The 18,219-nt window shown below is 34.9% G+C and overlaps 1 protein-coding gene across 2 annotated transcripts; it reads left to right on the forward strand.

The window, feature by feature from the left end:
* The first annotated feature begins 1,687 nt into the window (after window positions 1-1,687).
* LOC146133187 (death domain-associated protein 6-like) lies at window positions 1,688-18,209 on the forward strand. 2 transcript variants are annotated; one of them, XM_083396948.1, is made up of 11 exons: window positions 1,688-2,004; window positions 2,985-3,118; window positions 4,514-4,603; window positions 5,849-5,937; window positions 13,808-13,866; window positions 14,085-14,195; window positions 14,271-14,398; window positions 15,641-15,776; window positions 16,121-16,233; window positions 16,510-16,654; window positions 17,100-18,209. In XM_083396948.1, exons 1-11 carry the CDS (start codon window positions 1,735-1,737, stop codon window positions 17,181-17,183), a joined length of 1,359 nt encoding a protein of 452 aa, XP_083253074.1. In that variant the 5' UTR covers window positions 1,688-1,734; the 3' UTR covers window positions 17,184-18,209. The 2 variants fall into 2 exon arrangements, with proteins under 2 accessions (XP_083253074.1, XP_083253075.1); XM_083396949.1 differs by having other exon boundaries at window positions 1,895-2,004; window positions 2,947-3,118.
* Window positions 18,210-18,219: the final 10 nt, after the last annotated feature.

Raw genomic sequence — 18,219 nt, forward strand, 5'->3', positions numbered from 1 at the left:
TTAATCCCTAGAATTTGTGTTTAGGAACACCACCTCTCGAAACAGATGTTTTAACCACCCCATCCGTCAGAAATCAGTGCAGTTCTAAGCAAAAAGGTCTACGACAATCAGTGCATTCAAAGGATCAAAAAGTCCGACTTTTAGACTTTGAGGTCTTGGACAATGCACTGATTTGCATTAACAAATGTGCATAAGAAGATTAAGTTTAACAATACTTGACCCAACCAAACCCAAACGCTAACCAGCGCCCTAACCCAAATAATGTGCGATAATTTAATACTTCCGCTTCAGGCCCCAATACCTCAATTTGTGACGTAATAATCTTAAATACAATGGACCGGAAACCATCTTATGACCATCCGAGTTTGGGCCTTTTTCTCCAGCATTTAAAGAATTATTAAAATAACGCACATTATTTGGGTTAGGATTCGGGTTAGCGTTAGGGTTTAGGTGGGTCAAGTGTTATTAATCCTATCTCATATTTTTTGTTACCTTTTCTGAACTTTTAATGAATATTTTTAATTTATCTACGCCGGGAGTTTACCTAAAGGTCCAAATCAGTGCATTGCCAGGACCTCAAGGTCTAAAAGTCTAGGCTTTTCTGCCATTGGATGCCCTGATTGTCGTAGACCTTTTTGCTTAGAAATGCACTGATTTCTAACGGATCGGGTGTTTTAACAGTAGCCTAATCGCAGAGCCCAATTGGGGTTTGTAATGGTTGCAATTAAATTCTTGACATTCGTTCGGGAAAAGTATCCAACTTACCGGTACATTTTGTTTAGGTTTTGTCATTATATGGACTTGCAATATCACAAACGCTTAAATATGTTAGTTATACGATACAAAATAAAAAAATAACACAAAACTAAAAACTAATATCTGAGAAGAAGCCCAAAGGGTAAAAACGTAGAAAGCTTAGTCGTGTGTGACGTAAAGTTAAATAGCAATCGAATGAACGAGAAAAGAGGCAATCTTAGACTGCGCGTGGCTGTTGTTTGCCTTTTTATAAATATGCAATCAATAACGAGTCCAAAAACTTTTGAAGACATTTTTGGTTATAAATGTCGGAAACAACATTTGGGAAATTACTGCCTATTTGAAATCCCGAACTTTTTAAGAATATTTTAGCGTTCTGGGCTGGTTTTTATCTTGGCATGTTCAGAGAGATCCTATCATCCTAACGAATGGCAACCCTCGGTAAACTGTAATTGATGTTCGATCTTCTAAATTATTATCAAACGCATTGTTTCGCACTTCGCGCAACTGCTTTGACGCCTTCTTTCGAATAGGCTACAATTAAACATTTTTTAAATTTTATAAAATTATCGATCCGTCTCTCATAAATTGCCTTAAAAGTCATTGTTTAAAGACATTTTTACTCGAATTCGTCAGGCTGCGGCCCACCGAGACCCATTTTTACTCAGATTGGTGACCAGGAGAAGGTTGCAGACCCTTCAACACCTAATTGCAATGCAAGTTCTCAACTCTTCGAGGTGTTGCTGTTTCGTGGTAATAATATTTTGCTATGGCCTTTTGTGCTCAGTAGTAAAATTCACACTTCATGTTCATTTGTTTCCATCAGAATATCGTAAAAAATAGTCCGTTTTATTGCGATTTGTTTCCGCCTCATTGGGTCTTTGACGTTTTTTATGTTAGTAAGTCGCGGGAAGAAAGCTGAAATGTGTTGCTGCTACATGCACTGATTGTTCTGTGGAAGCATTGGGCGCAATCTTCATGGATGCAGTTATCACCATATCTTCCGATAGCGAAAAGGAAGATGAAATAAAGCCTCCTCCTAAATTGGTTAAAGTAATGCCAACAAAAAACAATGTTTGCCATGTTAACCCACAAAATAACAAGAAGAAGCTTATTAACAAGGATTCGTTACTTGAAAAAAGTTTTAAATTAAATCCACAATCTACTACAAGTTTGAAAGAGGAGGAAAATAACGGAAGTTCCCCACAAAAAGATGTTCTAATTTCAAATATAGATTTGTTTAAAAAAGTAAGTGTAAAAATAACGGTGCTCTTTCACTATTGTACGTGAAAAGTTATGTAAAAAAATAAATATTAATACCGCTTACCACAACGCATATTGTTTGGGTTAGGGTGCGGGTTAGCGTTTGGGTGAGGGTGGGTCAAGTAATATTATGTTTATTATTAATAATAACTTGACCCACCCTCAAACAAACGCTATCCCTAACCCAAACATTATGCGTTGTGGTAAGCGGCATTTAAAGAAAAAACATTTTTTATTAATTTTTACGTACAATAGTGAAAGAGCGCCAAAATAACTTATGAAAGAACAAGATAAATATATTATCTGTTCACATGCTAACTTGTTTTTTTCTGTAGTCAAATGATAAATATCTTTATTATCATGCCCTAAAATAGTGAAGTTCAAAACCCACAGCATCTGTTTCTTTTTATTCAAATTGAACATCTTATGTTAATGTTGTTAAAATAAATATCAAGCTTGAAAGCTGTTTAAAATACTTTTTTGGTTCATAAACATTAAGATTTCATCAATTTGTCGCCAATATGGGACTAGTTAGGTTAATTAATCCTTATGATTTAATTATTACTTTATTTACAAAGTCTTATTTGCTTATTTAGTAAAATCTATAAACATTAAAACATACCGCGCCAACTTATTAAAATGTAATATTATAATTAGGTTTATATACTATGAATATGCTTTTTTAGAAGAGGCTTTTTATTTGTATAATATATATGGAAAGAGAATTTATACTTGTATGAGATTTTACATTTTTGTTTGTCTAAAACATTTGGTAAAAAAGTTCTTGCAGTAGATAGTCCACTAAACTGTCAAAAACTGTAAACACACTGAAAATAGAAATACAGTTAAAATCGGACATTATGGTGCTTATTATTAATCCAGTTTAGTGCTGATTGCTGATTGGTAGACAGATTGCTGATTTTGTAGATTGCTGATTGGTTTCAATCAACTAATTAAATTCTTAGTTTGTTGACATGTGTACTCCATTACTTGATGACAAAAAAAGTCCCGAAGTTATCTTAACTTCAATAAAGAAGCAACATGAAAATGCTGATAAGGAATTTTTAACCTCAACTGAATTCAACGATAGATTATCAAGGTATATATGTCATTTTCATGTATATGTATGGTTGCTAACAATTCATCATGAGTCGGAAATATTGTAATGCCGGACTGGCGGGTGGCTTTGGCGAGAAATTTAATTAGTTGGTGTAGGTCCTGTAGGACAACTTGTGTTAAGCACCACTACGAAGCGAAATATAAATTAGCGCCAGTTATTTCCCTAAACACTAAGACGCAAATACATTCAACACTACACAAATAATAAGGTTGATTGAAGTCACGTTCGAAGCTCGTAATAGAGACTCTTTGTCCCGTTAAAAAAAACAATCGTTTAACTGCAAACAATCAAAGACGTCTTTGCTGCAGTGGCAAATAGTTAAAAGGTTTATCGTTTAACTTCAACATTGTTATTTTTTTAATTTTTAACCCAGTCGTTGACGCCTTTGGAAAAGTTTATTGGACCTGCGATGCACCCAGGATAAGAATTCTACTTTTTAATTGTTTGTATTACGGAATTAAGAGCAATTGCCGCAGTTATTGGTAACAATAAGTCTAAATGCAAATGTCTTATAATAATATTTGTAAGAAGTGTTTTTTTTATGTTTTGAGAGACCGAAACGGTCCAGTGAACACTACGATATTTAAAAATATCGCCCACTTGTTTAACTACAGCTGAGAATTAGCAATTGGTCTACGTAAGTGTGTTGTTGCGATCTCTTAAAGATCATAGCGGTCAATCAAGCCAAAGCTTAAAAAATAACTGTCTGTGAATATTTTATATCGCAGTTATGTTAAGGTGCGAATTGCACGGACGCCCTTGGAAAATTGAAACGACCCACTATAGGGCGTCACGCATCACAGAACCTCTGGTACATATGGTTGTTAACTGTGAAAAAGAATGGTTTAGTTGAAACTGTGAAAGAGAATGGTTCAATTACTTGGTCATTATAGGCGAAATTTTGGCTTTTGTTTCTGGCGCGAAACAACCTGCGGTGAAACGTCCATCAAGCACAGACAAACATAATACGTAAAAAAAAACCGCAAAACAGGCAGGCGTGGCTACTAAATTATCACTTGTCAATGTTATTTTTTTCACTAAAGGTTGTGAAAAATACTTCGCTAAAAAACTGCTATATGGGTGATTAATTTGTTCATCCGTGCATGGAAATAAACGACCAGACTTTTATAAAAACCAATGTTTACATATAGAAACCACAAGACAGGTTAGAGATAACCAAGAAATGACCGCGTTAGGACGAAAATTTGCAGACGGCATGCCAACAAATTTGGCGAGTGGTGTGTTGATTGATAGCCGCTTGCCCGCCTGGCGAGTGAAGATTTTTGTTTAGGAACAACCCTGGTATATATATAGATTTGGTTAAATATATACTAATTATATAAAATGTTTATGACAATTGTTAATTTTTTTTAGATATATTCGCAAATTGAAAGAAGGGAACAGAAACATATATGTATTTTTGAATGATGTTTTTACTGTTTTAAAACAGCACAAAAAGTCCAGGCAAGTATAAAAACATTTTTTTGGTTTACCATTATGTAAAGAGGTGTCCATAAGAGAAGGGTTGGTTTTAAAAGTGATATTCATAACATTAAAAGCCATTTTAACTTATGCAGGAAAATGGCAAAAATCCTTTATCTATGAACAATGTACGCATTTAATACAATTTAAAGTGTATTTGTGTGCTGTGTGGCTCTGTACTTCTGTCCCCATTATATTTTTGCTTGTGACAAAAATAAAGCGAATTTATTCACAGTTCTAATTTTTTTAAATATTTATTGAAAGCATTGTTTTGAGCAGGGTGGTCAAATGTTATGAACATTGCGATACAGAAAACTATTTGCATATTTTGCATACAAAACTATTTTGCAGGCCACATACATCAGACTATTTAAGTGCTACAAAAACATAAAAAGGGTATTCATTTTTCATAAACAATAACAATTTAAGATCAATATTAAATTTAAACCTGTCTGCTATTCATCAGTCACCAATTCTTTTTTATCCCTCTGATTGTACACGAATAGAATAGGTTTAGTCTAATTATTTTTTCATTTCATGGACCACGAAATATAATGTCAGTCCTAGGTTTTGACTACCCAGATTTAGAGCATGCAGCAAGCTTTGTATAGTTTGTTTATTATCTCTTTCACTAGTTTATAGTTAGGCAACTTAGTTTATGAAATCTTCCCACTTGTATTTCTAAAGAGACCGGAGAACCTAGTTACATTTTAGATATATAAATTACTATCCAAGCAATCTTTGTTCTTGTCAAGTCACCCCCCTCCTCGTCAACTGTTGCAATCACCTGTTCACTGCCTTTGCTGCCTTTGTCATCACCTTGTAACATAAGACGCGCCTTGTAGCTGTGTCACATTTGATAGATATAGTTTTGTAAAATATACACGTGTTGTGGCTTAATTTAAGTCTACAACAACAGGTTGTTATTACATACAATCCCAAAGCTGTTGATTTAGAAGTTGAATTACCTGGATGCCTTTGTTTATGTACAATGTTTGTGTTTTCTAAAAGCTATTTGGTATTTTTCTTTTACAATAAAACCATTTAATGATCAAACATGAATAGTTTTAAAAGGGCTAAAAAACAGCCGAAGGTTGTTTACCAAAGTTGTTATATTAAGGTTTTTTTAATATATATATCATGTATATTTATAGCTCATAAAATTAGTAAAACCCTTTCTTTTATTTAAATATACTGTATGTATAAAATATACTTTTGTTTTTATAGAAGAAGAGTTGCACTACAAGCCGTATCTACAGATGATGTAGGACCAAGTAAAAAAATCAAGTTACCCTATAACAGCGTTGAAAATGGAGGTATAAATGTTTATATTTTACGCCAGGCCCTTTTTTCTAAATGGTTCGTACCAGGTGTATAAAGGACTTTTATCATGTTTTATTTTTTTCAAGTCCGTAGATCAGGGTTTCTCAAACGAGTATGCAAGAGAAAATTTTTAGGTACGCAAGCAAGTTTATGCCTGGTTTGCTGCTAGACTCCAACAAATCACTGATTTTGGAATGAAGTAGTAAACTATTTATGCTTTCCACCCTAACCAACAATTTTGTTTAGACCATATTTTCCCACCCTTGGAAGTCACTATGGTTTGATCGTAAAAATGAGCTTTTACATTGCTTTGTGATGTTACTGGCCATGACTACAATAACTGAATTTCAGTTTATCGACTGCAAAGATTTTTATTAAAATTGGACTTTTAGGAGGTAATTAGCTACAAAAAAATGTTCAAATTTTCAACTTAGGGAATACCTCCATTTTTCTCTGACGGTAATTACTAATGACGTCATAAAATAGCGACGGTTATGACATCATCAAACAGTGATTTATATTCATGTATTCAATCGATAGGAAAAAATAAATAGAAATCTCCAATTAAGTCTAGCAATTAAGCGATCTTTAGACGCAAATCAAACACTTGCGTCGTCGGACTTAAACGAGTTCCACACCGAGCGATGGGCGGTCCAACGCGCAGAAAACTTATTTTTCGTTTGCCCAACATACTGTTCATGTGGCGATGTAAATACCATAGTTTCGACAAGAAAGAGACTCGTTAAGTCTAAATGAACCATACTTAGTCTTTATCAAAGAGGTATATTCAACCATACTACAATGTTTACCAAAATTACCACAAAGTGCGCAATGCCCACACGGATACGACCCAGGTTTCGTGCGTGTAATATAATCAATCGGCCCGTGGGCGAGCCGTTTGTAAAGTGTTACAATATGTTGGATAGCGCAGTCGATCTTTTGTAAGCCACTGTCACATTGGGTTTCAACTACCGTTCCTTTTGCGACGGTTTGAGTAGGTCTACAAAACTCGTAGCCCAGACGACCTTTTGCGCAGCGTTGTTCTGTCGGATTTTGGCTGGGAATCTTTCGGTACATTTGGCGGCCATATTAATAATATCTTCCGTCATCGGTTTAGGAAAACCTGACCTGCAAGCTTTGTTCTTCAAGTCGAGCAGGCTCCTGTTGAAGTCGGCCTCCTCTTCGTTTGGTCGTCTCATGCGGACGGCTTCTCCATGAACAATTGACTTAAACACAGAAGGTGGATGGTGAGACGAACCATGCAGAAAACAATGACCAATCGCCGTTTTCTTTACATGGTTGATACTCTTGAAACGGAACAGGGAATCTGTGATTTGATGTTCCACATCTAAAAATACTACTTTACTGTCAACGATTTGGGTATTGGTTTGGGCAAAAGTTAGTTCAAGCCCATAGAGACCGAAGGTGGCGTTGAGCTTTTGAATAACATTTCCAGTCACGGTTTCACCAAAACTCAGAAAAATCATGTGATCAATAAACCGTTTAAAAACTTCCGTTCCCCTAATGGCGCGGCAGCCTGGATAGTAACATGGTGCATGGCAATATTGGCAAGTGAAACAGAATGGTTATCACCTGTGGATATACCTTGTTTTTGTGTGAAAAACATATCACCATATTATAAGATGTTATTTTCCAGCGTAATATTGACAAGCTCAATTAAGGTGCGAATGGTTGTTAGACGGAATTTGCCCTCCGACTTAAGCGCATCCTGCAACACACTCGTGACGAGTGACCTTTTAAGATTAGGATAAAGCGATATAACATCTGCCGTTACAATATATAAATCGGACTTGCATAGTTGAGAACCGATTGTAGCAGCATTGTTCGTTTTTTCAAGTGATAAGTGTCAAAATATAGTCAGAGTTGTCCCTGCAATATTCTGCAACTCCTTTTGAGCAGTAGGCAACACTCACTGGTTTAAGGACATACTCCAAAAATGCAGTTATACGCGACAGAGGGGTTCTACCAGAGGATTGTAATAACCTAACAGGAAGGTCATGAACACTAGTCTTGGGCAATTGTTCGGCCGTCATTTTATGTGTCTTAAAAAGAGGGTAGGCATATGCAGGGGAGTTGCAAACAAAGATTTTTGCTTTAGCCCAGGGGCGGGCAACTTCTCCAGTCGGCGGGCCTGATATGGTAAAATGAAGTACTTGGCGGGCTGTATTAAAAACAAATTACATTTCGTGTATTCTAGAGTCTAGACGGCGATTATTAGGAGCTTACGGCTGTTTAAAATTATCTGTTCGACTGTAAAAAACGCAACACATCGTTGAGGCATTCAAGTCACATGATTTCAATTGCGCGCGAATGTGATGTATCAAACACAAACTGTTGCACTTTGTTGGATGTTCAAAAAACTTTAGTTTACGAAAATCTATTTTCGAATTATTTAACCTTGATTTTGTTTGAGGGAGGGATTAATTTTAAAATATATCCTACACTACAGGACCCACAGTAACGATTACGCTGCGCGTAACCTCACTGAATATTGGCCTAAAGGTGGCCTTAAATAACCCTGTAGCGCATTTTGACCAAGGCCCGCACGTTTTACGAGGGAATGTTACTTTTGCAACTTAACACAGTTAAGGAAATTAGTGGCTCGCCCAATGCCGCTTGATTGACACCTAATTATTAGGTGAATGTTATCGCGAGACGAAGTAATTGGTCGCCCGAAAAACTGCAGACACTGCGCTACCCGTATACATTGAAAGCAAGCCCTTTCAATGTGCCGCCACAGCGACAGGCCTTATCTAAACTTGCCACTCGCGTATGTACAATTAGGCGTAACCATGGCGGTAAAACTTCAAATTATATTGGTTCTAGTTACTAGAAATAAACTGCAGAATTGGATACGAATTCCCTTTGGATTGGAATCCAAGGATTAAAATTTTTTTGGTGAGATTTGTAGTTAGATTTCGCCAGTTGAATGAAGCGTGCAATGACTCTGCCTGTTACAACTACGACGGCGAAGCGCTCCTTTTTTTGAAACCTTTTTTACACGTGGCTAATAAAAACGTTCAATAGAGCGACATGCGGCGAAGAACGCTTGACCGGCTTAACACTAATATACGAACAAGGGAAATTAAATACTGCGTTGATGATCAGGATTTCATATCAAAAAAATTTGGAGTAAAATTAATTTAGTTTAAATGCGCATTGCTGTAGCTTACACGCCTGTTTTTTTTACGTCGTTAAGAAGTCTTTTCGTTTCACCAAAAAATATATTTTTGTTATCAGACCTGTTTGAGATTACTGGAGTCGGTGACAGGCGAACTGTTAATTGAAACAACAATAACGAGTGGTGATTAGGGGGCGATAAGCACCGACGTCCGACGTGTTTCGTATGCCAGGTGCAATGTTTCCTATATAACATAGTTTACTGATATATAAGGGAGTGTCAAGACACCTAGACTTCGCCCCCATGCTACGCCCCTGCATTCAGAATCCTTCGAGTTTGCGACACTCCTTGTCAGCTTTACGTTTCATAGCAAAATTCTTATTGTAAACTGATAACATTTTTAACCCAAAACAAAGAACCAAAGAATACCTAACAATCACTATAAGTTGACGTAGTAAGCAAATAGTGGGGGATTGTGGCAAAATGTGGCCGCGGCCCACATTGTCATGTAAGATCGGAAACTGTCTGCGGGCCGCTCAAAACCCCGTCGTCCGGCCCGCGGGCCGTATGTTGCCCGCCCCTGCTTTAGCCCCTGTAACATGGTGGTAAGCCTTATCGCTATGCTTGATACCAACGGTATGCATAAGATACGTATTGTCAATTAAACCCTTTTTATGCAACAAAGTAGAAAGCTCTTCATACCTTTGTCGCACTTGTGCGATGTGTTTAGAATACATGTCGATGTTAACGGCAGTTTTTCAAATGGGGAAAGTTCTTTTTCCATTATTTGTTGATAATCACAGTAATCCAAGATGATGATTTTCCCGTCCTTATCTGCTTTGCAAATAACTATTTTGCGTGTGAACGTTAGATGTCGAAGTTTTACTAAGCTACGTCTCAAATCGCGCCCAAGGTTGTTGCGTGTGCGGTACATGACATTTACTGTAGATCCAACATTCCGAAGTTTAGCTTAAACCAGTTGTCCGTACGCCATTGTTTCTTCGTCAAGGAGTTCATTGGATGGCCTTGAATACTTCGGAATTTTGAACTTATCCGGTATGTTTACAACGTTGTCATTTGGATCGTCACCGAAGACAAACTTCAATTCAACCCGACGAACATGTTGGATTGCGTTTATCCATTCCTGGTCTTCAATCTTCCCTGACCTAGATTTGTTCAAAATGAGCTTTTCTGCTTGCTGCAGTGTAATAGTGGCAGATCTGATAGCCTTTTTGCGTTTGTATCTTGATCTATCTTTCTTGTTATTTTCCCTTTGCTTTAAAATATTGCTGGTTGTTGTCGGTAAGCACAATGGTAGCAAAACATTCTTCTGTTGATTTCGAAGAAGGTTAAATTTTCGAATAAACCTGGCTTTTGTTATGCAAGAAAAAGTTTTACTATATCTTCTATATTTTATTTTAGTTGCAATGGGCCTCTACCACCGTTTGCCTTATCTTCTCTGTTGTCACCTCTTGCCACTCTTTTTTTCTTTTTTCTTTTCGCTTTACCAACACAGCTGGTTGTTGTTTTTCCCAAGACTTGGGTAGCAGGATGGTCAGGTTTTCTATAGCCCTATACCTATAACTTTTATCTTAAATATTTTTAACCTGGTCGCGAAGTTTGTTGCTCTTGGTTCTATTATTATTTTCGTATGACTTTTAATTTCTACCACCTAGTTTACGTGTTTACATTATTTTGTATTCGGTTTTTAGAGACTGACGATGCCGTGATTGGCGAAATATATTTCTCTTTTATAAACTAGAACCTATAGTGACGGATTTTGACTGAGACAAGAAAGTCTAAGGTATATCGTTATTCTCTGGTGTTATTATGCCATGATTAGCGAACATCTGCACGAACTGTGTGCCAAGTCAGCTACAATACAAGTCCGGTTTAGAGAAAATAAGTTGTGTCAATTGTACACTTAAACACGTGGTCTTTAGAACAGGGGTGTTCAAATGATTTCTGCCATGATCCACCACAGTCAAACCTTACAACATAATGATCCACCAAATGCGAATAGTAAACATATTAAATACGCTTTAATTTTTATGGTGCTTTATTTATGTAAATGTACCCTACAAAATATTGATACCTTTGTACAAGTCAAAAGTGAAATGTGCTACAGCACCAAGATTGTTTCAGTGAGAAAAATGATGAGCTGGTGTAGACCAGGGGTCGGAAACCTTTTTCTAGTCGCAGGCCAACACCAAACTCAGAAAGATCTTTGTGGGCCGCTCAAAATGTTAACTGAGAATTGTGTTATTGAAATGTTAACAACTTTTAATTAGGCGGACCTCGGATCTTTTTTTCACTTAAAAGTGTGTTTAATTACATTTAAGGAGGCAGTAAAATGTTGGCGCCAAGCGCAAAAAAGGCGTTTGTTTGGTTTAAAACTCAGCCCAAACGTCGTCATCCATACTACTAATGAAAAGTGTGATAAAACTTCTTTGAAGAAACGTGATAGCTTTGATAGTTAATCTTGTTTAGTTTTTGTTAACCTTTGTAAGTAGGGGGCGCACGTGGCGAGCGAAGGGAGGGCGATTTTTTTTAGGTATACTGGCATTTCTTTTAAATTTCGTTTTCATTACATTGCCGAAAATAAAAAAATGTTAAAAAATATAGGTCAAATATTTTTTAATACGTTTTCCGTTAAGGGCATCGAAGCGCTGATCTAGTTCAAAAGACAGCATCAAAACGTAAACAAGTTGGACGTAAAAAGATCATTCGCGCGAAACGCGAAAATTGTTCGCACTTATGTATAGTTGAAATAGTCAAAAAGTATTTGAAATGGACTCGTATCCAGTTTGTCAAAAGGCGGTGGACCGAATGAATTACTGGCTGGGCGCATACGGCCCGGAGACCGTAGGTTGCCGACCCCTGTTTTAGACTTCAGGATTTTCAATAGCATCGAATTAAGACTTTCTGTCACTTACTGATATCCTCAAACGCTCACAAAGATTAGCATTTAGGAGTCTCGTTCTATGCTTGATTTTTTACAAAATTGACAATTGGTTCACATAAGACACTGTAGAGAGTTTATTTTTTCAAGACTGCATTAGAAGATCCCCACAAAACGTTTAAAAGATCCGGAACCGGATCGCGATCCGCCATTTGAACATGACCGTCTTAGAATATGCTTATTGGGAATAACTTTGTGGTAACTATCATTACATAAAAATGACGACTTTATAACGCATACGACAGTCACATTTCAACCACCTTTTAAGGGAATCTGCTTCAGTGAAACAGTGCCGTTGTTAAACGAACATCAGATATTAGCGTAGACAGCAAACAGCAAGGAGCATAAAATGCGCCTAATAGCTCTTATTATCAAACAAAAAAGGAAGAAGGCTTGACTAGCGTTGTCAATTATTGAATACATACTTGTTATTCAACCAACCTAAACAAAAAACGAAAACGTCATTTTGCGTTTGATTTGGGTTTTGTATTACCTCAATAAACGTGACCTAATTACATTAAAAACTTGCCGCTTCGCACAGTGAGGTAAAGCCTGACAAAACGAGCAAAACAGCATATTCTCACCTACAAAAAGGGTTAATCCGGACACCCAAAAGCCCCCCTCCCCCTTGGATACGTCACTGCTAAAGTTTACTCGCCCAACTGGCAAGTAGCTTCGGCGAGAAATTTAATTAGTTGGTATAGGACAACTTAAAATTTGCAGACGACATGCCCACATTTTTGGCGAGTGTTATTTTGTCCTGTCGAGTGCTGATTGATAGCTAATTCCCAATTGGCGAGTTTAAATTTTTGCTCAGGAACAACTGTCATGTATTCTTTTACATTGAAAGTTTTGCCAACTGGTTTATCTACATTTTGCCAAGAGTTTGCTCAAGAACAACACATGTTTTTAGGAATATTTGTTTTATGACATAACTTTGTGGTATTGAATGTGTAAAGTTTAATAACCCTGCCCTAGATGATGCTGTATTTGCCGTTGTTAGATTGCAAAATATGCTAAATGCAGGACACAAAAGGTAATTATAAGTGTGAAGGTGTTTTATGCATTTTATAGTTTGTTGCTGTACCGATTTGCACTGGCCAAAATGTTGGCATATATCAGCAAAGTTTTGTCCTCCTAAATTGTTTTTCCAACAATTTCACCTGTCTTTCTACCTTTGTGTGTTTACATATTTCTCATATGATAGTCTTGATTGTATACGGGACTATTGAAAATGTATGACTTTTAACCATGTGTGACACTGTTGTTTAATTCTGTAGTTGCACTATAATGGATCTGTAGCATCTACCATAATTTACTGCAACTTTAGACCATTTGATCTTCAAACAACAACTCATTTTCGCTTTGAAGTACCGCCAGTCTGGATCTAGTCGGGCTCTTTCTAAATAATGTTAAATCATTTTTTAAATCATCCACTGGTTATAAAACAAGCAAACTAATTATATGGGATGGCAAAATATGGTATGCAATAATGATTTCCTGTATAAACCCCCAAAATATCAGGTTCATTGCAATTTGCAACACTATCCAAGTTTAGGGTGACATACTTATAAACTGGCAAATACTTAACCTGGGAATTACAGGGTATTTTGTATTAGATATTTGTTAAGCACTTAATTTTCTGCAAGATTGTTTATAAATTTTAAATGGACTAAATTTAATGGTAACCATATTATATAATGTTAAGAGCATGTTTTATGATTGTTAATGAATGCAGTTTTTTAATTTGTTTACAAAGATTCCTCCACAACTAAGCAAGAAAAGAACATATTAAGACTGGAAAAATATTTGGAAAGGGTAGGTAACAATTCTTGGTAACGTTTGTGTATTTTAGAGATTCTAAATTTGGGCCTGTTATTTAAAAAAACGTTTTTTTTTGTTATTACAGAGCAAACCTTGTTGGCTTATCCCATGTTTCCACACTATTTTTGAAAACACCATTAAATGAATTTCTGCTCCTGAAAACTGTTAAAAAATACATATACCTTACAGGCCATAAACTTGAAATTTTGCAGCTTTCAGATGAAATAAAGAGGCTTCAGGCTCATGAGTTAAGTTTTGATGAAATGGATGAAGAAGATTCAACTTACATTCAAGAAGATCTACTCAGGAAAAAATTTGTTAAAGTAAATTATGTGTTGATTTTTTTATGTTCTTTGTACTCCTTACACCGTATGATTAAACAGTTTGGTTTAATTTAGGTTTTCAATCGTATATGTGAATTGAAAAATGTAAAGCCCAAAACTGGAAGAATAGTGGAAAAGAAAATCCAGATCCAGTCATCACGCTTTCCTGAAATTAATGCCAAGATTGAGACATACGTCAACAAGTAGGAAAGCAAATTTTTCGGTTAAATCCTCTAGCAGTGGTTTTCAACTGGTGTGCTCTGACATTCCACTTGATATTTCCTGATTTGCAATGTTCTAGTATTGAGAAATTACAGTAAACACTCAAAACAAACCTAACAGGAGTGTCACTATAAAATTCTTGCAGGGGTGTCACTTTATTTATTTTCCTGTTGGTGTCATAATGCATAAAAGGTCGGAAAAAACACTCTCATATAGTTTAGTTGCCACTTTGTAGTGTTGGCTTTACAGTGGAAAGAACAATTAGAACCGCACAGATACTTTCTAAAAAGTGTTAAGTCTAGTCTAATTCTTGACAAATAAGTTTAAAATACACACATTGTTAGTGGTGCCAACATTTTGTCATTGCGTGTACATATAAAAGTTCAGCCTATATTTTGTATATAAATTACCATATTATTTTGTTTTTCTTGTTGGGTACTTACCAATACCTGGTTCCCAACCCCTGTGTACAACTGTACTAGATTCTTCTAACTAAAAATGGTCTAAATCGCTAGTAAAAAGTAGCAGATATAAACGAAAGGTGCCAGAACACTGCAAAACTATTAAAAATTAGAAGTTTAAAAATGCAAATTGCATAATTTTGAAATTGGGTTTCTGTTGTTTAACTACATATTTGTAATATGGAGGTAACATGTGGAGCCAATAATATCGCTTTATAAAAAAATTAGTATTATGGTAGAGCTTGCCCGTTCAAAATTGTTTAATGTCCCCCAGTTAAGAACCACTGGTATATTAAAATTTGAAAGTGTTTCAAAGCTGTTTTAACAGACAGTCTTGTTAGCTGATTAACAGTTGAACATGTAAGGTGAATTTTCTTGAGATTAACCGTGAAATGATTTTAGTATAATGGAATACAAAGTCTTTTACCAAATGCAATGATGTATTTTTAAATCCTTGTTGGAGCCACTAAAAAATACTTGAGTATTGCATTCTACCTTGTATTCACATTTTTTTATTTTCAAAATGATAAGCTTGGTTTCCCAAAGGGTGGCAACACTAAAACATGAAAATGCGGTATATATTTTTATTATAAAGTCATAAATATAGATCTATCTTTGTATGTGGTTGTCAGTCTGAAATTGAAACAGTCTTACTAAAATATTTGTTCTGCTTATTTAGTTGTTAAAATATCAGCTTTATCATATCCAAATGGATAAAGAAATGTTATAAATTACAATATTAAGTATTTGTACTTCATAAAGGGCAAAATTTCCCGATCTGTATGCTGTGAATTACCTCGTTGTACAAGCAAATGCTAAGCATTCCCTCAATCTCTCTCCAGCACAAATCAAAGAAGTCTCAAGAGACCTGTTTAAAGATGTGGGGGAAAAACTTCAGGTATTATTAAAAAATACCAGTGTTTCTAGATATAGTTTAAGAAAGACTATATTAAATTTAAATGTATGCTATTTAATATATCTGAATTCAAGTTCTGCGTAATGATAATATACATAATGATCCTATTTTAATGCGATAAGCCTTTCCATTCAAGTCTATGTGCTCTTGACAACCCCGAAACAATTATGCATAGGACTGTTTTGTTATTGTTTGGGCATAACATTTAACTCATCAAATGTTTAACTTTGCACCGGACCATGTGCTAGGTTGTCATGTCCATTGAATTTCTTTTATTAAAACTTTCTGATTCAAGTTATTTAATTTATAATTGACTTTTCGTTTAGCAACGAAGGCATTATGACTTTGTGTATAACTTTGGATGCTACCTTACCGACAATGAGACAGAAGATCCAGCAGAAAATGACGATGAACTGAGTTCAAAGTTAAAAGAAAACAGGTAAACAACTATTAAGTATATTAGGTGTCATACATCTAATAGTCATTAATGCTTGGGGATTGTCACTTATAATATGATTAGTTTTAAACTGTTTTATTTGCTCTTTAAATTATATTACAATATTACTTAAAATCCATAGCCAAAATGTCAGTATAACATGCCTAATTATTTTTCAGAATTCAGTGTTTATTTATCTAAAGATGCAAAAAATAATGCAGATGTATTTGCTTTATGTACTTGCTTTTTTAGTGATAACTTTATAATTGTTATTAACAGAAATGTTGCTAAATCTGCCCTAAATGATGTCATTGAAAAGTTTGTTAACAAGCAGCGAGAGTCTGAAACTGCTGGTCATTCTTCAAGTCAAAGGTCATCAAATGAAGATTTGCCAAAACCTGGTTCAGAAAGTGAACCACCAAGTGTAAATAAGTTATACATTTTTAATACAATCAGGCTTGAATGATAAAATCTTACTAAAGATTGTTTTATAGATCTTTGAACATGAACCAAAGTACAACTTAAAATTAAATTTTGTTTTAGCTTTGCTTGAAAAATTATTCAAATCAGGATATTTTTTATATTGTAAGATCAATGAGTTCCATTAATAAAAACATGCATATAATTTGGAATTGTTGTTTCTCAAACAAGTACACCTTAACATTGAATTTTGTTTTAACTCAGCTTGAAAAATTATTCAAATCAAGATATTTTTTATTTTGTAAGATCATCAATGAAAACGTGCATTTAATTTGGAATTGTTGTTTCCCCAAATATAAGTTCGCCTAAAAATATAAATTCTTAGGCAAATTGGTTTTACATTTGACCATATGACACTAAAGTCACATTCTATTTTTTTGTTTAAATAGGACGTTGAAAGCAGCAGTGATGTGCAGGAAGTAGAAGAAGAAGAGGAAATCATTAATCTAGATGACATTGATGATGAAGAATGAAATTCATGGTTGATAGTGTAGTGTGAAATAACTTAACATGACAATGTGCTGTTGTGAAGACGCAACAAGGTATGAGAGAGAAGTACAACAGCAAGCATTGTTGAAGTATTAGCTACTAGTTCGTCAAATGAGCAAGATTTTGTTACACTGTCAGTCAAATAAAGTAGTAAATTTCTTACTGCTAGTTAAACGCCATGCTTAATTGTGCTTCACAAGTTGCACGATAAACAGAATGCTTAAGACAAAACTATTGGATATGTTTTGCCCATAGCTTACAGTATTGTGAATAGACACTTGTTTTGAAAACTGATTGTTATGACTTGTATGGCTTCAGACTAAGATTGAATATTTTACTTAATTATTTTTTAAATAAGTCCTGATAATTTTCTAGTACACTTAATTTCTGTGTTACCAAAACCAAGAAGTGGTTATTTTGAAAAGCTTTGTGGTACCATTGTCATTGTTTTTTTTATACTATAAAGAATTTTGGTATTAGAACATTTATTTTGCTTCTGATTTTAATGTTTTTTTTTGCCTTCTTGATTTAAAAATTACTGCCAGATTTTTTATAAACAAACATTGATTTAAACATTTTTAGAAGCTTGATTGTTTTTGTGGTTACACAATTACATTGTTAACAATTGTGTTATTTAAGATGGGCAACTGTCGAATAACAATGGTACATTCAAACTTTATTTCAAAGTGCTCTATGTCCTACCTCTTCATTTTTACCAAAAAATGTGGCGAAAGTTTAAATTTTAACAGCAATTTTCATTTATTTTTGCTTGGTTGTAAATTTGATTAGATTTTTGTTACTAATCTTGTTGTGCAATACAATTTAAATCTACTAACAACCATCATTTTTACCATTACCTAAGTACAGTCAATTTTGGTCCTATTATAATTTACTATAATTTTTTTTATATTTGAAGATTCATTCAATTTTACAGATATTCATTAGAAATATCAATCATGTTTTTCTGTGTTCTATGTTCTTCTGTTTCGTGTGTTCTTTCTTTTCTTGTATAATAAATGT

Source organism: Ascidiella aspersa, chromosome 9 (genome assembly GCF_963924565.1).
Source record: "Ascidiella aspersa chromosome 9, kaAscAspe10.2, whole genome shotgun sequence".
NCBI lineage: Eukaryota > Metazoa > Chordata > Ascidiacea > Phlebobranchia > Ascidiidae > Ascidiella > Ascidiella aspersa.